Here is a 22606-nt window from a genome sequence, read left to right on the forward strand (position 1 = left end):
TTTAAATATTCAAGCATTGCGCCCCGTATCGAGTCTCGTATTATTCATAAGCCTGCCTATTTAAATGAGGCTGTCAGTGTTAGGAGTCGCTCTGAACATATCTACACGAATAACACAAATACAAGCAGCCAGCTACAGAGGAGCAATTCCCGGAAGCTGAAGTGAACAGGAGAGAGAGAGTTTCCAGAATCAGTGTGTGAGTAATACCAATTTTTTATTATGGTAATGCACCGCCAAATTATGTATGAGAGTGGTGGTGGTGTACTGTAGCCTAAGGAGCAAAGCAACAAATTGTGGTGTTGCGTTTCGGCTGCTAGGTAGGTGGGTGTGTGACAGGACTCAGGGCTCTCTCAGAAAGGGGATGGCTAAATTAGTACACACAGTTTGGGAGTGTTTAACCCTCAGTTTACGCTGTTGTTGAAGTTCACTGCAAGGTTGAGGCTGGCTGAAAGATATGCAATTCATTCTCCATATAAAAAGCACATCAAAATAATCCCAGCATTTCCATTTGTTTTCAGAACTCATAGCAATATAGTATTGTGTGTCATTATGCTAAGAGTCAGACTGCCAGGTGATATTGTAATGTGATTCATTTAATATGCATGGCTCCTCCACTATGCTTCTTAGATTTCCCCGTACAGCAAAGCCCTTGGAAGACATCTGGTTAAAAGGACTAGATGAGAGAATATAATAACCTGTGATATCTCTGATGGTTTCTATTGGGGCCTGAGTGCTGCTCTGATCCCCTTACCAGAACACATGTGGTTTAATAAGGATTCACAACCAGCCTCACTTGTTCACACAACCATTTGTTCAACAGCTACAGCTGTCGGCAGCCATAGTGATCATTGCCCTCATTCTGCTTTGAATAGTTGCCAGTGTGTGGCGAAGAGACGAAGCTCCTTCAGCACATAACATTGTCAGCCTGTAAGCATTTTATTCACTGTAAAGAAAGTGGTTATGGTAAAATAAGGAATTTAAGGGCCTCCCCAGGCTGTGTTGAGGCGGCACACAATTGGCCCAGCGTCGTCCAGATTAGGGGAGGGTTTGGCATGCTGACTTCGGCCGCAAGTTGTACAGTGTTTCCTCCAACACGTTGGTGCGGCTGGCTTCCGGGTTAAATGAGCAGTGTGTCAAGAAGCAATGCGGCTTGGACACATGGCTCTCGACCTTCGCCTCTCCTGAGTCCGTATGGGAGTTGCATTGATGGGACAAGACTGTAACTACCAATTGAGGAGAAAAAGGGGCAAAAAGTACAATAACAAATAATAAGGAATTTAAGAGTCAATTAAAGGGTTAGGAATTTGACTTCAGAAGGGTTGGCACAGCTGGGGATACAGGGGAATAAATTATTATATATTATGTAATAACTTTATACTCCAATCAAAAATAAGTCATTAATGATTATAGAGTATGAAGGACAGTGTTCTCAATGTAATCTCAGGTTGCCCAATTGCATGTCGTCAGGCAAATTGCTGAAACCTTTTAGGCAGGGCCAAACCTAACATAGCAGGCATAGTAAGAAGCCAGAGCGCAGCCCACACCTTAGATTGAAAATACTGTATCCCTGCCAATGCCGCTAGGGCATTATTATATACACAATACAGAGAAAGAGTAGCCTCTAGTGGCCGACATTCACACTGCACCAGGTTGCATCCCCCCTCCTTCTCCTCATTAATTCTGTATTAAAGGAGTGTATAAAGAGGTGGGTTTTGGACATGAGAGCACATCATCCTTCACCTTGGCCAATATCATTTAGTAAGGGTGGATATTAGGATGCCGAAGCAACACAATTTGGCAATGGATCATTTCACCAATGCTTGGAGGACATCTTAAGAGGGGAATTACTGTAGTGTAATGGAGCTTTAAGATATAACTTACACATACACACACACACACATTATATGCACTTAAAAATGCTGCAAATGATATCAAGGACCTTTTTGGTGGTCTTAAACCAGTAGAAGACTTAGCTGGTTTAAGGTTCCATGATAGAACTTAAAAGCCGCACACGTTGTCAGAGTACATACACTGAGTGTACAAAACATTAGGAACGCCTTCCTAATATTGAGTTCCACTCCCTTTTGCCCCCAGAACAGCCTCAATTTGTCGGGGCATGGGCTCTACAAGGTGTCTAGCGTTCCACAGAGATGCTGGCCCATGTTGAATCCAATGCTTCCCACAGTTGTGTCAAGTTGGCTGGATGTCCTTTGGGTGTTGGACCATTCTTGATACACATGGGAAACTGTTGAACGTGAAAAACCCAGCAGCGTTGCATTTCTTGACACACTCAAATCAGTGCGCCTGGCACCTACTACCTACCCTGTTCAAAGGCACTTAAATCTTTTGTCTTGTCCATTCACTCCTGAATGGCACACATACACAATCCATGTCTTAATTTTCTCAAGGCTTAAAAATCCTTCTTTAACCTGTCTCCTCCCCTTCATCTACACTGATTTAAGTGACAACAATTTGGGATCTTAGCTTTCACCTGGATTCACTTGGCTAGTCTATCTCATGTTCGTAATGTTTTGTACACTCAGTGTATATTTTAAATGCAGAGGAGGCTGGTGGGAAAAGCTATAGAAGGATGGACTCATTGTAATGGCTGGAATGGAACGGTATCAAACATATGGAAATCATATGTTTACGCCGTTCCATTAATTCCATTCCAGTCATTACAATGAGCCCGTCCTCCTACAGCTCCTCCCACCAGCCTCCTCTGTTTAAATGTGATGAAGTAGACAGGTATGTCTGCATCTCTAAATTCATACTATTATTCATCACCCTTTTCATAAATCCCATATTACTTTCTCTCTTGGGAGTGCCGTGTAGGTACTGAGAGGGAGTGAGCCTGCTGAATGTGTGTTTGCTCTAACATGAGCCCCTGTCCCTGACCGCTGTGTGTGTGAGTGGCAGCAAGGAAAGGCCAAGGAGAAATGCAGAGTAAGTGTGTGCCTTTCAGCCTGTGTTTAATTGGTATACATACATTGTTTTCTTATTAAATCCCCCTCCCTGGATATAAAATCAATATGGGGACGGGCACACACACACACACACACACACACACACACACACACACACACACACACACACACACACACACACACACACACACACAGAGAGTAGCTCTAGTGTGACTGGAGCTGGTATGGTTGCTCAGAGCCCAGAGGTGCCTGCCTGCCTATATTGCCAACAGGATGTGGGAGGAGAGGTAGAGAGAGGAGAAAGAAGAGACGAAGAAGAGCAAATGAACATCTCAGAGCCCAGACAGAGAGGGAGAGTCACCAGGGAGCAGGCTGAGACAGCAGAAAACAATCGCTGCACGCTATTCTCATCCGCTCCAACAGCTTATCTTCTGCGTTTAGCGAAGGGAACATGTAGGCTTTGGTGGGTGGTGGGAAATGGAATGTCTAGAACAATACAGATTCAGATACAGTATGCTATTGAAGTCTGAGGAATTGTGTGTGTGTGTGTGTGTGTGTGTGTGTGTGCGTGCAAGAGAAAAAGGAAGCAATTCAGAGAGTAAAAAGAGTTACAGAAAAACAAGAGAGAGAGAAATATAAAAAGTTGTTGAAATTTCCACATCGAAGCGTAGGCCTGCATATTTATAAACACTGCACCTACAGTTGTAGGATCTTAAATTGAGCCAGTTTGCTACAGCAGGAAAATAATCCTGTAGCAACAGGAAATGTGGATTAGAATTCATTTACATTTTTGTAGGGGTTGATACATTTTTCATAAGGGAAAATCAAGTCTGAAATTTCAAAGTGGAAAATACAAACTTCGTAAGCTTTTTTACACCACACTACAAGTTTTACATTTTCTGCATTGCAGTAAATTTCTTCTGCAACAGTGTGATCAATTTAAGATCCTAGATCTTGTCTCATTGCTACAACAACTTGTGCTCAACTCAACATGGAAGCCCTTATCTAAATGGAGAGAGTTTATCCCATTTGGAGGCATGTACTGTAAGCAGCACAAGGATAAGGCTGGGCAGGACAGCTTAGTCTCAGCTCCCCTAATGAACACACAGGGGTACTGAATGAAACATACAGGATGTAAACACACCATGCTCACCACAGTGGAACACATAGACTACACTGTACGCCTTGCAGGTGGCCAGCTGTGTGTGGGGGTAGAAGAGGAGGGGGTGGGGTTTGTGTGTCTGAAGAGGGGGGGGGGTACATCCAATTATACCTCATCATACCTCATTTAATCCCATTGTCTGCTTTTTATGCTGGGATTAAAGCTTTTCTCAGCTGGCTAATATTGCAATGAGTAATTGATGCTCCTGCATTTCAGCTTGGAAACAGCTTTTCACCAACAATATTACTAAAACGACCTACTGTGCAGAGAGGAAAAGGAAGAGCCAGAGAGAAATTGGAAGTGTGTTTGGAAAGCTGGGTTAATTCTCCTCTTTAATCCACCATTATGTTTTGTCCATGTTGGCGTCTCCTCCATCATGTTTAAAGATTTGACGAGAGCGAGCAAGACCGTAATCTCACTAAAGTGGTCACCACTCCACTTTATCCACTTTCCTTGAGAGATAATGGCACATCTTGAATCTACGAGTGCCACTGTGAATCTCATTCCCATTCTTACCCCAATGTGCCACTTCTCTAATGTATTCAGTACAAAACAGTAACACTTTTCTCCAATAACGAGCAGCAAAAATACCTCTCGCTTCCCTGCTGCTCTCCCGGCCAGAACACAAGTCCACTGCAAAGTAAATAAAGGAATTAATAAGGCGCCTAGGTGGGCGACAAGGACACAGTCTTGTTTGGGTGTGAAAAATCCATAAAGCTTCATATTGTAGAGGCCGTGCCTCTCCGGGTTCTCGCCCCGTGCCGAGCTCCCAGCTCTCTGATTTAATTTGGTAATCGATATGGTTTCGGTGAGCAGCCAGTAATCTTTTTACAGCACCTCCTGTCCTCTGCTTTCCACTCCTCTCTGCCCTTGAGTTTCCTCTGCAGTCCTGGGGTAAAAGGAGGCGGTGATTGCCTCTAACGGGCTCTGCGGTTGGGGGGAAAGCTCTCCTGAAAGTCAATGAGAAGGGGAGATGGAGAGGGGGGTAGACACAGTAGACAGTACTCCAGACAGAATAAATGAAAGTGAGAGTGAAACAGAGAGCGAGAGGAGAGGGAAGAAATTAAAAAGTGAAGTAAAAGACAATCTCTGAGTTTCTCTGTGTCTGTCTCTATGTCTGCTCTCCTCCATGGCCCCATAATATTCAGCACAATAGCACAACATGGCCATGAGTATTGCATGAACTGCATCACAACACTCACTTGTGTTTTTCAGTCTGAAACTGGAAGGTCAGATTTAAAGAAGGGTCAATGCGCTGGAGTAGAACAAATACACATTTCTAGGTTTGTAGATTGTGGCATTGGACTTGCCTCTTCCTCCCTTTCCATCTAATTTCTCAACCTCTCCCTCCATCCCTCTCCCTAACTCCTCCCTTCCCTCGCTCTCATTCCTTTTACAGCTGAGAGAGAAACAGAAGTGAAGAGGTTTCTCTCCCTGCAGCTACCTGTCCTGTTCCCAGTATGTCTCTCTCTCTCTTTCCTTCCTTTAGAGGGCAGCCAACCGGCACACTCTCTCACACTTCAAAGTCAGTCAATTCCCCCATACTACTGCAGCCAGGCACCGGTCTCTTTTGGAGACTGCCCCTACTTATACCTCTACAGTATCACACTGCAATGGAACATCCTTGTATGCTTTTGAGAGACCTGATCCAACCAGCGAGTTGTAGTACCATGAGTTTTTCTTGAACTGACCAGGAAAACCCCACATTCCCAAGCCATTGTATTTATCACTCTTGAACTGTATCTAGTAGCTTCAACTGTGAACATTCAATTTCTTTAAAGTCTCTGTAATCCTTCTAGCAATCCATGTGGTGCAAAGCAACATTATGTTGCTGCTTGATAACCCAGACATTGTGATGAGAGACAGGGCCGGCTCTAGGCAGAAGCAGTTGCATAGGCCGATATGGGGCCCCTGACCCACAGTCACTCAATTAGAATTGCATGAAATGTGTTATAAAATTGCTAAAATCTTATCTCCGCCCCATGGCAAAATGTGTAGAATTGCAGCAAACTTGCTTTAAAATGGAAACATTTTCTCTGCATCCCGACGAAAGCAGGGCCACTAAAATGTTTTGCCTGCAAAATTACGCGTAAAGCCCCCAAAAGGCTAGGACCGGCACTGGCGAGAGAATATGAAGGTGTTGTTTGATCTGAAAATCTCTCTCCATCCAGTGTTAGTTGTCTTGCACTGTGTCTATGACTATCAGGTTGTACCACCTGTCCCTCCTTGTTGGAGCATCTGAAACACAGTGGAGAGAAGGGATGATGAATGATGAGATAAGCCACACTATTGCACTAGGTACTCTGATGGAGGAGATGAAAACCCAACAGTGTCTCACAAGGCTGACTGTTTTGTGTGTGTTTTTCTTTCTTTTTTTTCGTTTTCTGTATCTCTTGCTCTCTCTTTCAGGGACAACAACTTCATCAAAGACTTCCCCCAGCTAGCAGATGGACTGATGGTTATCCCGTTACCTGTGGAGGAGCAGTGTAGAGGAGTGCTGTCTGAGCCACTGTCCAATGTACAGCTCCTCACAGGTGTGTGTACATGTGTTAGCCTGCCTCACCCATCTTTGTACACTCATACCAGTGTGTACAGAAAATATCCTGTACGTAACCTATATTTCATCATCAAATATCCTTCTTTTTTCTCAGATGTTCCTTCCAAAAAATGTAGAACTACTTTACCGTATTTTACCGGATTTAACGGATTTTCCAATTACGGCTGAATTTCCTGTAAGCTCAATACTTAGAAATCATGCTGCATTCTCTGCTCAGTAAATCCATAGGAGTGACATCAGAGTACAGGGTCAGCTAGAATGACACTGTTCCCAGTGCACTGTATTGTGCTATTGTTCCTGACATCCCAAAGTCTCTTCAGTAGGCACACACTCACTTGCATACCTCTCCAGGTCCTCTAAAGGCTGACACCTGCACCTTCTTCGCCCCGTGTTCCCTTCCCACATCCCCTGCGGGGGCCGAGACTACTCTGTCAGTTGGCTTGAAACCGCACCTCAGGACTACTCCCTAATCCGTCCATTAGCTGAATTGGCTGCAGCACTTCGCTCCCCGTTGGCCTGTGACTAGTTCCCAGGAGTGTCGGCTACTCCTCTCCCAACACACACTGGGAATAAATAAGTGCTTTAGGTTTAAGGGAGGATTTAGTTGTTGTTGTTCTCTTCGCTCCTGTGTTCTAATGGCCCTGTGTTGTGCCAGACTCATATGAAAGTTGATAATGCAATTACGGAGGCGAGATTGCTCTCGCCTTAATGCTGGAAATTCAATTGGAGCTACTGCGGGCGTCTGCCATTGATTACACACGGGGTGGGAACTTTCGTACTAAGACAAATGGTGTTGTTGAAAACAACAGAATCTACACTGTACACGAACAGTGTTTGTGTGAGGGAAACAAAGCTAGCTAATGCACTTCAGGCAGTTACAAATGTGCTTGTATAACTCAAATTCCGACACAAATGATCCATAGCTTTCAATGCATGATTAATGTGAAACTGAGTTATTTACTCAAATCTTCTGAAAAAAATGTGGGCCTACTTATATTGTGGAAGTTATTCATAACGATGTTTATATGTGTATGTCCATTGCAGGTGATGCAAAGTTCAATGAGGCTATGGGCTATCCCATGGTTCAGCAGTGGAGAGTGAGGAGCAACCTGTACAAAGTCAAGCTCAGCGCCATCACCTTGTCTACAGGTACGAAGCAGACCAGGGTTCAAATACTATTTAAAATACCTTTCACATACATTTCGAAGTAAGTATTCAGATTTGTTTTATTTGAAAGGACAAGTAGTTGAATGTTGGAATGTATTTGGAAATACAGTTGGAAAGTATTGGCATGTACTGTATTTGAAAATACTCAAATACACTGACTCAAATATCTGCCCTTTAGCAGACGCTTTTATCCAAAGTGACTTAGTCATGCATGCATACATCAAATACCCTCCCGTGCATTTAACCCAAGTATTTGAAAATAATTCAAATAGTAGGCTATTTATAGGAAATTATTTGAAAATACTTTTAAGTAGAAGTAGTTGATTCAGGCCACATTATTTGAAAATACTTAAGTACACAGAAAATAAGTATTTACAGTGCCTTCAGAAAGTATTCATACTTATTCCACATTTTGTTGTTACAGCCTAAATTTTTTTTTTTTTTAACTCACCCATCTAGACACAATACCCCATAATGACAAAGTGAAAACATGTATTTAGAAATGTTTGCAAATGTATTGAAATGAAATACAGAGCTTGAAGAATTTTACAATCTAGGTGTGCAAAGCTCAGGGGTGTGAATATCAAATCAAATCAAATCACATTTATTTATATAGCCCTTCGTACATCAGCTGATATCTCAAAGTGCTGTACAGAAACCCAGCCTAAAACCCCAAACAGCAAGCAATGCATGTGAAAGAAGCACGGTGGCTAGGAAAAACTCCCTAGGAAAAACTCCCTAGAAAGGCCAAAAACCTAGGAAGAAACCTAGAGAGGAACCAGGCTATGAGGGGTGGCCAGTCCTCTTCTGGCTGTGCCGGGTGGATATTATAACAGAACATGGTCAAGATGTTAAAATGTTCATAAATGACCAGCATGGTCAAATAATAATAATCATAGTAGTTGTCGAGGGTGCAACAAGCACGTCCGGTGAACAGGTCAGGGTTCCATAGCCGCAGGCAGAACAGTTGAAACTGGAGCAGCAGCACGGCCAGGTGGACTGGGGACAGCAAGGAGTCATCATGCCAGGTAGTCCTGAGGCATGGTCCTAGGGCTCAGGTCCTCCGAGAGAAAGAAAGAAAGAAAGAGAGAAAGAGAGAATTAGAGAGAGCATATTTAAATTCACACAGGACACCGGATAAGACAAGAGAAATACTCCAGATGTAACAGACTGACCCTAGCCCCCCGACACATAAACTACTGCAGCATAAATACTGGAGGCTGAGACAGGAGGGATCAGAAGACACTGTGGCCCCATCCGATGATACCCCCAGACAGGGCCAAACAGGCAGGATATAACCCCACCCACTTTGCCAAAGCACAGCCCCCACACCACTAGAGGGATGTCTCCAACCACCAACTTACCGTCCTAAGACAAGGCAGAGTATAGCCCACAAAGATCTCCGCCACGGCACAACCCAAGGGGGGGCGCCAACCCAGACAGGAAGACCACGTCAGTGACTCAACCCACTCAAGTGACGCACCCCTCCCATGGACGGCATGGAAGAACACCAGTAAGCCAGTGACTCAGCCCCTGTAATAGGGTTAGAGGCAGAGAATCCCAGTGGAGAGAGGGGAACCGGCAAGGCAGAGACAGCAAGGGCGGTTCGTTGCTCCAGCCTTTCCGTTCACCTTCACACTCCTGGGCCAGACTATACTTAATCATAGGACCTACTGAAGAGATAAGTCTTCAGTAAAGACTTAAAGGTTGAGACTGAGTCTGCGTCTCTCACATGGGTAGGCAGACCATTCCATAAAAATGGAGCTCTATAGGAGAAAGCCCTACCTCCAGCCGTTTGCTTAGAAATTCTAGGGACAATTAGGAGGCCTGCGTCTTGTGACCGTAGCGTACGTGTAGGTATGTACGGCAGGACCAAATCGGAAAGATAGGTAGGAGCAAGCCCATGTAATGCTTTGTAGGTTAGCAGTAAAACCTTGAAATCAGCCCTTGCCTTAACAGGAAGCCAGTGTAGGGAGGCTAGCACTGGAGTAATATGATCAAATTTTTTGGTTCTAGTCAGGATTCTAGCAGCCGTATTTAGCACTAACTGAAGTTTGTTTAGTGCTTTATCCGGGTAGCCGGAAAGTAGAGCATTGCAGTAGTCCAGCCTAGAAGTAACAAAAGCATGGATGAATTTTTCTGCATAATTTTTGGACAGAAAGTTTCTGATTTTTGCAATGTTACGTAGATGGAAAAAAGCTGCCCTTGAAACAGTCTTGATATGTTCTTCAAAAGAGAGTTCAGGGTCCAGAGTAACGCCGAGGTCCTTCATAGTTTTATTTGAGACGAATACTTAAGTCACTAAGAGCTTTGCACACCTGGATTGTAAAATTCTTCAAGCTCTGTCAAGTTGGTTGATAATCATTGCTAAGACAGCCATTTTCAAGTCTTGCCAAAGATTTTCAAGACGATTTAAGTAAAAACAGTAACTACGCCACTCAGGAACATTCAATGTTGTCTTGGTAAGCAACTCCAGTGTATATTTGGCCTTGTGTTTTAGGTTATTGTCCTGCTGAAAGGTGAATTTGTCTCCCAGTGTCTGTTGGATAGCAAACGGAACCAGGTTTTCCTCTAGGGTTTTGCCTGTGCTTAGCTACATTCCGTTTCTTTTTATCCTGAAACCTCCCCAGTCCTTGCCCATGACAAGCATACACATAAGATGATTCAGTCATTACCATGCTTGAAAATATGGAACGTGGTACTCAGTCATGTGTTGTTCGATTTGCCCCAAACATAACTCTTTGTATTTAGGACATAAAGTTCATTTCTTTGCCACATTTTTTGCAGTTTTACTTTAGTGCCTTATTGCAAACAGGATGCATGTTTTGGAATATTTTTTTTTCTGTATAGGCTTCCTTCTTTTCACTCTGTCATTTAGGTTAGTATTATGGAGTAACTACAATGTTGTTGATCCATCCTATCGCAGCCAATAAACTCTAATGGTTTTGAACTAATTGTAAAATCCCTGAGCGGTTTCGTTCCTCTCTGGCAACTCAGTTAGGAAAGAAACCTTTATCTTTGTATTGATACACCATCCAAAGTGTAATTAATAACTTCACCATGCTCAAAGGGATATTCAATGTGTGCTTTTGAAATGTTTTACCCATCTACTGTACCAATAGGTGCCCTTTGTGAGTCATTGGAAAACCTCCCTGGTATTGGTGGTTGCATCTGTGTTTAAAATTCACTATTCAACTGAGGGACCTTACAGATAATTGTGTGTGGGGTGCAGAGATGAGGTAGTCATTCAAAAATCATGTTAAACACTATTATTGCAACTTGTGACTTTTTAAGCAAATGTTTCCTCCTGAAATTATTTATGCTTGCCATAAAAAAAGGGGTTGAATACTAATTGACTCAAGACATTCCAGCTTTTCATTTTTATAAATTTGTCAAAATGTTGAAAAACATAATTCCACTAACATTATGGGATATTGTGTGTAGGCCAGTGACAGAAAATGTAAATGTAATACATTTTAAATTCAGGCTGCAATACAAGAAAATGTGGGAAAAAAATCTAAGGGAGTGAATACTTTCTGAAGGCACCGTAAATAAAAAAATATATATATATTTATTTGACCCAGGTCTGGTATGGAGTGTCAATTTACTGTCAGGTTTCCTGGTGAACCTATTTGACTACTACTACACTATATCATATTGTACTGAAAACTCAGAGGGAAAACCATACAGGATAGCATTTAGCGCATTTACAAAGCCTCTTTTTTGCTTCAGCTATAACTACAATTCCATTTGTTCCACATTATTTCCCCTGCACACTTTCCTGGTTCCCAGGCTTCTCCAAGGTTCTGAAGACACTGACTGCAGAGAGCACCAGAGAGGAGCTGCTGTCCTTCATCCAGCAGTACGGCAGCCATTACATGTCTGAGGCCCTTTACGGCTCCGAGCTCAGCTGCACCATCTACTTCCCCAGCAAGAAGGCTCAGCAGCAGCTCTGGCTGCAGTACCAGAAAGGTGAGAGGGGGAAACTGCATATGATGCACGTGTCACAAATACTACTGTAATCAGTGACCAATTTAGACCCAGGGATCCAGGTGAGTGGCTAGACTTAAGAGTCAATTAAATCCCAGAGAAAGGGTAAACACAAAAAATGGGGCTTATTCAATATGGTACAATTTTCAGGACGCTGCAGCTAGAAATATGATTCATAGCAGACATGTTTCCTCATTTTTAACTGGCCCTAGCCCCCGAGACAGAGCCGAGAATAGCCTCTGAAATCCTTCAGTAGCATTTCATAATTGATTTCATAAACATTAGGCAAGACCTGAAAGCGCTTTTGTACTGTACTATGCTATGCCACTGAGACCTTCAAAATTGAATTAGACAGCATGAAAATAATATATCTACAGCCTATCTTTTACCAAATAAATCGGTTCAAAATATGTACTGTAAACACCGGAATACAAAGACACATGCCTTGAATCATTTATGAAAATAAATTCCGTTGCTGCATCGCAGATATTTCAAAAGTATTTACCATAGGTATAGCACAAAGTGTTTTTACTTTTCTAAATGTTTACATTACAATTAAGTCAGTGTTCTTCCTACAATGTAAATTCCTGCGTAGAAAAATTCTCCATAGAGAATCTGAAACCACAACATGCACATCTTCATTCATGTTGGGTTTATTGCACTAAATAGATAACATTACAAACATGAAATTGAGCCTCGTGTTACACAGAAACTCATCTGATACAATAGTAACACACTGTAAAGTCACTGCCTCCACCAAAGGCGAAACTTCTGAAAGACACATGGGTTGGTTCAACACATGCATACAGAAACAGAACACTCAAGAAGACCCAGTAGTATTTATAAAAAAAAATTTAAAAAAAAAACACAAACTCAGGAGGAAATAGGCAATTACATGTAGGTCTAAAGAAATGAAGGCTGTCCGAGTTAATCAGTTAAAGGCCCAGCGGAGTCAAAATTCATTTATTTTTGTATCATATTGTACAACAGCTGAGTTATTACCTGATACTTTCTTGCTGAAAATACAATATACACAGGACCTTATAATCAGCAGATTAGAAGGTCCTGGCGGGAGTTTTGGCCATAGAGGCCTCATTGTATCCGTACCATTATGGCATCGGTGACAGCCTCAGTGGCACTGCCCATACTATCTCCATTTTAAAGTAGTCTCCAACAGGGTCACAAGGAGGGATCAGCCAATGAAGTTGGAAGTCTCACCCAGTTGACTATATTAAAATGGTGGAAGTCCTCAATGGCGCTGCCTGTGCTAAAACCGAATTCTGGCCACTAGAGGCCTCTATCATTCTCTATGTGTGTGCTTTCCATTGTGACTTCACCATCCCATAAATTGACCAATAATAGTGAGTTCCCCCCAAAATAAAAAGGTTATTTTGCCCATTTTAATGTAAATCTTACAGTAAGGTCCTTATTTGATATATTGATATGAAAATGTCTACATTGGGCCTTTAACTCAAGTTAAATTACAAAAAGTGCACTTATTTTTTGCGTGATTATTCGCATTGTTTGAAAGCGTTTAAAATTCACTGAAAATATCCCAAATAATCTATAGAGCTAAAAACAACAATGTGATGTCAAAACAACTTGACATTGAGGTTAAAGAAAGTGCGCTTTATTAATTTACCAGATTTTGCTTACCGTTACTTTGGACAAAATCAAGATATTGATATTCTTGTAATGCTTTTGGTATAAAACATCTTAAATTACAGCTCAATTTGAGCAATTTCAAATGTTTGCGATTAATCCAAGAAAATCCTGCAATTAACCTTATTTAAAAATATTTATTTGTTTCACAGCCCTAAAATAAATGCATCTCTTCTCCAGTTAAGTTGAGTGAACAATAAAAAAATTACCATTAAAAACAGACAGCAACAGTCTTGTTATTCATCACATTGAAACAAGGACACTTGATTTTTCTAGCATTTTAATATTGTAATAGTTAAGTTTGGAATATCTGTAATGATAATTTCAGAAATAATTTTGTAGTGACAGACTATTGCAGTGACAAGGTTAGCATGCTGCCTGACATATCCTGAATTGAAATCCTTTGGTGAGTCGACAAATATGGTTTCAAATGTCTCATGAGAGTACAAGAAATGAAAAAACACAATCACTGAACAAATTGTATATACGTATGGAAGTTTCTAAAGGAAATAGCAATGACGAACTTGACCAAATGTCTCTGGAGGTGTTGGCGGGATGTTTTAAACTTTTACAGTGACATTTTCTGTATCTGAAAGAAAGAAATCATGGGAAATTGTTATAAACCTGTAGATCGTTTCAATTCAATAATACTTTGTTTACTTTTTGCAGAACTTAATTATGCTGCACTACCCGCGAATTCTAAAAACATTGAGTAAAAATATAAAACTACAGTAGGCCTACTTACAGTGGTAGCCTACACACTTCAATGAAAAAGATCAACTGTTTCTGTTAAATTATACTGTATATTCTAAACCGCGCTACCTTTCGGATGCATAAAGCAAAATACTTTTAAATAAAAGCCTATCTAATAGGCCCAATTAAAACGAGAGATGCGCATGGTAATTTGTTGTAGGCTAAAGCTACTTCGGGAATACGAACCCATCATGGCCAGAAAAAAAAAAAAGTGGAGGAATTTTTCAGCAATGGCTATGAAAATATGTTTATAAATTAAATATTGTTTACGCGAGACATTTGACAAAGACGTAAATGGAAAAGGTGAAACATCCGTTCTAGCGTTAAACTACGCTCCGGATCGCATAGAGCAAAATACTTGAAATAGCATATCTATTTACTACTGCGAAATGGGTCCAATTAAATAAGAGATCAGACGTAGGCGACAGGCTACTTCGCGAGTAGGAAACCATCAGTCAGAAAAGGTGAGGAATGTATTCTGCAACAATCATGGAAATGAAAAAATATAATAGGAAATAGATGCCTAGTTCTACCTATTTTAGAATAAACTGTGCATACACTAAATGTTAAAGTTAGCCTTGAGGGAGGGTAAGCTGATCCTAGAGCTGTGTGTCTACAGGCAACTTCACTCATTTGCACGTTGAAGATGTACCCCGAAGAGCTCCAACACAATACTTTTTATTGGATGGCTGGGTTATAACGATCAAGTCCATGATCCCATCCCTATAGATTTAAGTTAGAGGTTTGATTAGACATGCCTTCTAAATTGATAAAAGGCTGTAAGCGCAATTCTTTTTTTGCAATACATTTTCTTGCCATGCCATTAGGCTTAGTAATTGTCAGAAATATCATTTTGTATGGCTGTGACGATACCAGTATAAAAAAAAAAATATTAAATGGCAAAAAAAACTATGCAGACCAAACTCTTTGGTCCTTTAAAAACCTGCTGTATGTACAATAGTGTTCTATAGATTGGAAAAGAATAAATGTGACTCGATGACAACATAATGATGTTTGTTTCCAACATTAGGGCCGTTTTCCCAAAGAAGTTAAATTTGCTTCGTGTTTTGTGTCCTTGCTACTATACTAACGAGTATCGCAATACAGGTATCAACCCGGCCCTAATATTTTGTACATTACAGCAGTTAAAATATAAAAAATGTTGTGCGTTGATTGACATACCAGTTTCCCTCCACCCCAATGTGACAACACTTATTGTCGTCTTTAGTGCTGTGATCCATCAAATCAAAGAGGCAGCTCGAATTGTAGATAGACACCGGCTTGGTTCCAGTGTGCTCCTAGCCAGTCCCACCGACTGACTGGGGATCAGTGACTCATTATATGACCTGCTAAGCACTGACTAGAAGTCAGATCATGGAGGAGCAAAAGTTGTTTGGAATGCAGCCTTTTACACTAAAGTGACACACACACAATTGGATTTGTAGTTTCTTAGCACCTAGCAGGTGGAGAAGCGTCTCCTCTGTAGGTACGAGTAGACTTTCACACAGTGGTCCCAGCAGTCCAGCACCATCAGCTGTCCTTTCTCAGTGACGGCCACGCCCACAGGGCATGTCAGTCCCTCCTGGATGAGCACGTTAAAGCCGCCCTCTTTGGGGAACTGCAGGATCTCCTTCCTGCCACTGTCCGTCACCAGCAGGTCCCCGTTGGCATCCACGCACATTCCCGTGATGCAACGGAAGTCCTCTGTCTCCGAGAAGAAGTGGCTGAGATGCTTGCCCAGCTGGCCATCTGTCCCCACCGAGCAGATGGAGAAGCCCCCCTCCAGGTGGTGCTCATTATGGCGGTTCTCAATGTTCAGGCCCAATCCTTGGGTGAAGTAGATGGTGCCCGATGAGTCACACGTCACAAACTTGGGCCGCACTGCCGAGCACAGACGGTTGTAGTTGACTACGCCCACGTTGCGGTCTACGGCCAGGCACCAGAGCTTGCCGCCCTCCACGTCCGAGACCACGAACTGACCCGTGGGCATGGCTGCAATGCCCCAGGGCTTTATTAGCTGGTTCTTGTGGCAGGCCACGCAGTGGCCGTCAATGGTGTACACCTTGACTGAGTTGTCGTAGTTGTCAGTGACCCCAATAAGGCCCTGAGGAGTGATGGCGATGGACAGCGGGATGAGGTTGGGCAGGTCAGCGCCCAGGAAGCTCAGGACAAAGTTGTCGATGCTGCTGGGATTGCGACGGATCTCCCTCTGGAAGCCTTTGCGGTTGAAGATCTGGATGCGGTAGTTCCCCCGGTCGGCCACCAGGACTTCGCCCTGCGGGGTGACGCAGATGCTAACCGGTAGGTTGAACATCCCCGGCAGGTTGCCCTTGCAACCCATCTTCTTTACAAACTGGCAGTGCTGTGGCCCAGAGCTGGCCCTGGCCTCTGCACCGGGCGAGGAGGCCCCCCCTTCATCCATGGACTTAAAGTTGCCCGGGGAGGCACACACAGCCTTTTCTACAGACATTAACATATCAATGTCTCTATACAGGTCCAGCGGGGCCCCTGCAATCCCCACAGTCCCGCACATGGCATCAACCCCAACCCCGGCTCTAAACTCCAGCAGCCCCTCATCAGTGTTGACGGTGCAGGGCTTGGTGGTGAGGTGGGCCACATCCAGGGCCTCGGGATGCTCCATCGTCAACAGCTCAGGGTCCTGGAGCTTGAGTAGCGTAGGCAGGTCCAGGCAGCTCCTCAGGTCTAGCTCCTCCTCATCGTTTCCCCCTCCGTCCTCCTCCAGCAGGGTGATGTCGCTCTGCTTCACCCGCATGGTGAGGTAGTCGCATCGGGACACCACCTGCACTTCGGCCAGGTTCAGCAGGTACGTCTGCTCCTCAAGGATGTGCCCATTCAGCTTTTCCACCTTGGCCATGGAGGCAGCGAAGGTCCGCCGCTGGTGCCCCAGCTCCTCCTGCAGACGCAGCTCAGCCCGGGCATACTCCTGCTGCACTGCCCGGGACTTCACCCGCATGTTCTTTGTCACACTGTCAATGGTCACTTTTTTCTGCTGGATGTGGCCCATGGCTTCGTGGAGGGACGCCAGTTTACCGCCCAGGTCCTTCCGGCGCTGCTCAGCGGCCACCCGGATGGGCTGGACGGCATGGCCCTGCTGCTGATGGCCCTCACTCTTGCAGAGGTCACAGAGCACGATGCCGCAGTCAAGGCAGTACTGTCGGGGTAGGCGGATGTGGCAGGACTTGCACATGAGGGTGGTGGTGCAGGAGCTGACCCAGTCCAGGATCTTGAGCACAGTGAGGTTGTCAGCCAGCTGGGAGATGCTGCTCATGCGGGAGACCCTGCTGCAGAAGGGACAGCGCACGCCGTTGATGGTGCTAGCCAGCAGCTTCTCCAGACACTGTCTGCACACTGTGTGGCCACACTGCAGGAGCTTGGGCCTCAGCTGCTCCCGGTTGTAAGTCTCCAGGCAGATGGGGCACTCCAGGACCTCCCGGAGCAGGTCCGGGTCCAGAGCTGGCGAAGCTGCCGCCATCGTGTTCACACCTGAGAGGAGAGGAATAAAAAAAAGGGGACGTCAAAGTTTCAGGCTGTGGCACAATCACTACGAAAGCTCTAGTCTCGTGCCTGGTTACATTGTGTTTAGGAGCATTTATTTTACTCTCTCCATGGTTAAAGTAGTGAGAAATAGATGTCGTTGTAAAAATCTGTGTGCTTCATTTATTATCATTGTTAATTGAAATATTTAATTATTTTATATTATGGCTATTTCCCAATGGTGGACCAAGTATTATTACGTTACACAAACTAAAGTACTCACCACAAAAGAATTACAGGACATACACCTCCGATTTATGTTAGTATTAAAAAGTTTATAGTCATCACGGTCTCACAAAATGGATTGCTTAAAACAGATGTTTTTGTCCTTCTACGGACTGACATCTAGAACTGGGGTTTTGACACTCGGTCATACATCAAAACGCCATGACAAGGGGAAGCATCAACAGAATAATTGTCCCTGTATGTTTTAGTAAGGTAAATTGTACTTAACATTATTTTTCAACAGGACACTACTTTCAGGTAAAAACTACTGAATGAGCCCAAAAAGGTGCTGATCGTGAACATATGTTTGTCCTGGCAACAATGATATGTTGAGGAGAGGTTGCATTGCTAACAAGTCAAATAACGATGTTGTCATGATTTCTCATTAAAAAGGCTGAATAAATAATTAGCATTCCTCTAGTAATGGTGGATTACATTTTGACCACATGTTTACAAGTTTCTAGGGGGGAGTATTGAACTAGTTAACTCAAGAACATGGGAATAATTCACTTTTGATGCTGGGATACATTTGAGAGAGCACAACCCAGTTAGTAGTCACTGTGAGAAACATACACTGTAACTCAGGGGCTCCCAAACTTATTCACTCGGCGACCCCCTTCCAACATTGGGGAACACCCTGCGCCCCTACGTGAGCACCGCATTTATTTCTATGGACACAAGCACTGTCCATGACACAAACATCTCGTTGGCGGAGAGAATTTTGCAGGTTTAAAGCTTATTTCCTGAAATTTTACACATTTTGCAGTTGTAGAGTAAATTTTCTTGCAATTCTATACAAATTCAGCAAAAAAAAGAAACACCCTCACACTGTCAACTGCGTTTATTTTCAGCAAACTTAACATTTAAATATTTGTATGAACACAACAAGATTCAACAACAGACAAACTGAACAAGTTCCACAGACATGTGACTAACAGAGATGGAATAATGTGTCCCTGAACAAAGGGGGGGGTGGTCCAAATCAGTATCTGGTGTGGCCACCAGCTGAATTAAGTACTGCAGTGCATCTCCTCATGGACTGCACCAGATTTGCCAGTTCTTGCTGTGAGATGTTACCTCACTCTTCCACCAAGGCACCTGCAAGTTCCAGGACATTTCTGTGGGGAATGGCCCTAGCCCTCACCCTCCAATCCAACAGGTCCCAGACCTGCTCAATGGGATTGAGATCCGGCTCGTCGCTGGCCATAGCAGAACACTGACATTCCTGTCTTGCAGGAAATCACGCACAGAACGAGCAGTATGGCTGGTGGCATTGTCATGCTGGAGGGTCATGTCAGGATGAGCCTGCAGGAAGGGTACCACATGAGGGAGGAGGATGTCTTCCCTATAACGCACGGCGTTGAGATTGCCTGCAATGACAACAAGCTCAGTCCGATGATGCTGTGACACACCGCCCCAGACCATGACGGACCCTCCACCTCCAAATCGATCCCGCTCCAGAGTACAGGCCTCGGTGTAACGCTCATTCCTTCGACGATAAACACGAATCCGATCATCATCCCTGGTGAGACAAAACCCAGACTCGTCAGTGAAGAGCACTTTTTGCCAGTCCCGTCTGGTCCAGTGACGGTGGGTTTGTCCCCATTGGTGACATTGTTGCCGGTGATGTCTGGTGAGGACCTGCCTTACAACAGCCCTACAAGCCCGCAGTCCAGCATCTCTCAGCCTATTGCAGACAGTCTGAGCACTGATGGAGGGATTGTGTGTTCCTGGTGTTACTCGGGCAGTTGTTGTTGTTGCCATCCTGTACCTGTCCCGCAGGTGTGATGTTCGGATGTACCGATCCTGTGCAGGTATTGTTACACATGGTCTGCCAATGTGAGGACGATCAGCTGCCCGGCCTGTCTCCCTGTAGCGCTGTCTTAGGCGTCTCACAGCACGGACATTGCAATTTATTGCCCTGGCCACATCTGCAGTCTGCATGCCTCCTTGCAGCATGCCTAAGGCACGTTCACGCAGATGGGCAGGGACTCTGGGCATCTTCCTTTTGGTGTTTTTCAGAGTCAGTAGAAAGGCCTCTTTAGTGTCCTAAGTTTTCATAACTGTGACCTTAATTGCCTACCGTCTGTAAGCTGTTAGTGTCTTAACGACCGTTCCACAGGTGCATGTTCATGGTTAATTGAACAAGCATGGGAAACAGTGTTTAAACACTTTATAATGAATATCTGTGAAGTTATTTGGATTTTTACAAATTATCTTTGAAAGACAGGGTCCTGAAAAAGGGACATTTCTTGTTTTGCCATGTCTAATGTGTATTCATGTGATATTGTTGTAATTGTTGTGTTACTTTTATATCTATGGGCTAAAAAACATAAATAGAAAATGTTAGCTGGACATTTCTGACAAGTTAGAAATATGCAATGACTAACATGACAAGAGGAACTGATGATGCAGACCCAATTTTTTAATTTCACCTTGTGCATTCTACTATTACAACTTTCAAGAGTACGTTTAAAGCCATACTGAGTTTCTTTAAGAAAAATAATAACTATATATGGGGACGCGCCCCAGTTTGGTAACCACTGATACTTAGCTGGCTATATAATTTAAGTGAGGGGAGTGTATCACTGCCACTGGATAGCACTAGCAGCAGCCAGCTGTCATTCAACACTAGATTGCTGCAGCTAGCCAGCTTTCAAGTAAACAACTTCTCAGAATCAGTTAGCTAACTACAGACAACCAATATAAGTGTTCTGCCTAACTCGCTAGGTAGCGATACGAATGTAGCGACCATAGTTTGTTATTGTGCGGTCAATGTGTTAGCTACTAACTGTGTTAGCATAACAGAGATTGCTTGAATCAAGCTGTCACTACACGGCCAATGCAAATGACAACCGCACTAGCTGGTTACATGCAATTAATAATTTATAATATTGTGGCATGATGCTATGTTGATTCTAGCGCAAGCTGTGCTAGACAGCTTGATTAGTGGGAGGCCTCCCGAAATCGCGATGTGACTTCCTGTTTGGGGCAGTCCGGTAAGAATTCATGATTGAGTCCATTTTCAAAGTCAAGCATTCACATTTATATACTAGCTAAAGCTCGAGTTTTATTTGGTTGAAATCTTACCTTGCAATGTCAGATCTGTCAAGGCACAGGGGTTTGTAGGTCTGCTGCTGCGAGCCTGCGGTGTTGACGTAACGCCAGCAAATACTTATTCCCCACCCACCTCTATTTTCATTGGTTCTTGCAACTGCAGCTGGGACAGGGTCCGAAAGTGGTTGGCAGTTAAATTAGTGGGGATATTTATGGTATATGAAGTTTCATAATATGATGTATTGAATACTGTAGTATAAAATTAAATGTTTGTTAATTTGTATAACACTATCTCTAGTTTTAGTATAGAAACTACATTAATATAATGGCCAAAGCATTATACATAATTTGAAAATTCCTTCTTTTTGAATACTTTCAGAATTTTTCCATTTTGTACACCTCTTAAAATCCTGGCTGCACCAGATAATAGATTAACTTTAAAATAAATATCCATCAATCAGGGAAATTATGTGAGCCATTTGAGAGCATTGTTGGCTTTATATGAAATGTAATATGATGCTCTTACATCCTGAAACAATATACACAATAAATTAGGACAGTACGAAGACATCTTGATGTATCCTTTGAAAGTTGAAAAGCATTCATCTCTAGCAGTTGTCTGCTACAGTTATCTTCCTGGACAGATGTGTGCAGTGTTGCAGTACATGGAAATAGTATATCAGCTGACCCCTAGATGGCAGCAAAGGTCTTATTTCAAAATCAATTTGTAGAGCTCTATCGCAGAGGGCAGGCCTATCTGAATTGCATTTCAGAAAAGGAACTACTGCACATCAATAGAAATTAGTTGATTGGCAATTTCAAAATGCAATCATAATGTTAACCTATGCATAACTAAAAGGTAAATGAAAATGAGAAATTAACGTAGACTATATGCTTTCTTTAGCTTATACATTAAAACGTTTTTTTCCCTAAACCTTCTCAGTAAGCTTTTAATATATTTTCAACTTATTATGGCTTTTGAAAAAAGAATAGGCTTTAGACTCACAGAACAGAAACCTGTTGTGCTGTTACTGTAATTGTGCTGCAGCTGTGCCATGTTGAAGTCAGTGGTATTAGGAAGCGTGAGTCATCTTTGTTTAACAACCAAAAAAACTGTCCACATTTATATCTCGCCCTCCTCATCATGTGTGTATTTCATTGTAATTTCCCTTGAGCTTGCATTTTCACTAATAAAATGCATACATCAACCGACTGTGGAGAATTAATAGGCGATATGATTTGGACGTGTGCCAGAGTTGTTAAAAAGGCCAGATTGCACGTCAAAACACTCCTGAATAGAGAGATTTTATGGGGCAATAATAGCAATGCCAACACCAACAATATCTGTCTGAAATTAGCACAGAGATATCAGACACTTTGCAGGGCAACAATTATGACCATAGGGTAGGTTCTAAAGAATATACTGTATCCACAAAGGCTCATTATTTAGTGTGAGAGAGAGAGAGAGAGAGAGAGAGAAATTGGAAATACAGACATTGTCATCCTACAAGAAACATAATATAGAGGAGACGAACCCACTGGTTGCCCTCT

At 43.1% G+C, this 22606-nt stretch overlaps 2 protein-coding genes across 3 annotated transcripts in view; one reads left to right on the plus strand and one right to left on the minus strand.

The window, feature by feature from the left end:
- LOC106565912 (astrotactin-2) overlaps positions 1 to 22606 on the plus strand; it is a 448985-nt gene that overhangs the window by 314865 nt on the left and 111514 nt on the right. Inside the window, exons 14-16 of the mRNA XM_014133602.2 lie at positions 6499 to 6623; positions 7691 to 7795; positions 11606 to 11785. Of these exons, the coding sequence (XP_013989077.2) occupies positions 6499 to 6623; positions 7691 to 7795; positions 11606 to 11785 (410 nt within the window). The remainder of the gene's footprint in view (positions 1 to 6498; positions 6624 to 7690; positions 7796 to 11605; positions 11786 to 22606) is intronic.
- LOC106565915 (E3 ubiquitin-protein ligase TRIM32) lies at positions 12441 to 21204 on the minus strand. 2 transcript variants are annotated; one of them, XR_001319759.2, is made up of 3 exons: positions 21089 to 21204; positions 15401 to 17722; positions 12441 to 14054 (listed from the first exon to the last, which is right to left on the minus strand). XR_001319759.2 is itself a non-coding variant. In XM_014133617.2 (2 exons), the coding sequence occupies exon 2, from the start codon at positions 17709 to 17711 to the stop codon at positions 15675 to 15677; it is 2037 nt and encodes a 678-aa protein (XP_013989092.1). In that variant the 5' UTR covers positions 17712 to 17722; positions 21089 to 21204; the 3' UTR covers positions 12441 to 15674. The 2 variants fall into 2 exon arrangements, 1 of the variants encoding a protein (XP_013989092.1); XM_014133617.2 differs by having other exon boundaries at positions 12441 to 17722.

This window comes from Salmo salar, chromosome ssa01 (assembly GCF_905237065.1).
Source record: "Salmo salar chromosome ssa01, Ssal_v3.1, whole genome shotgun sequence".
NCBI classification, from domain to species: domain Eukaryota; kingdom Metazoa; phylum Chordata; class Actinopteri; order Salmoniformes; family Salmonidae; genus Salmo; species Salmo salar.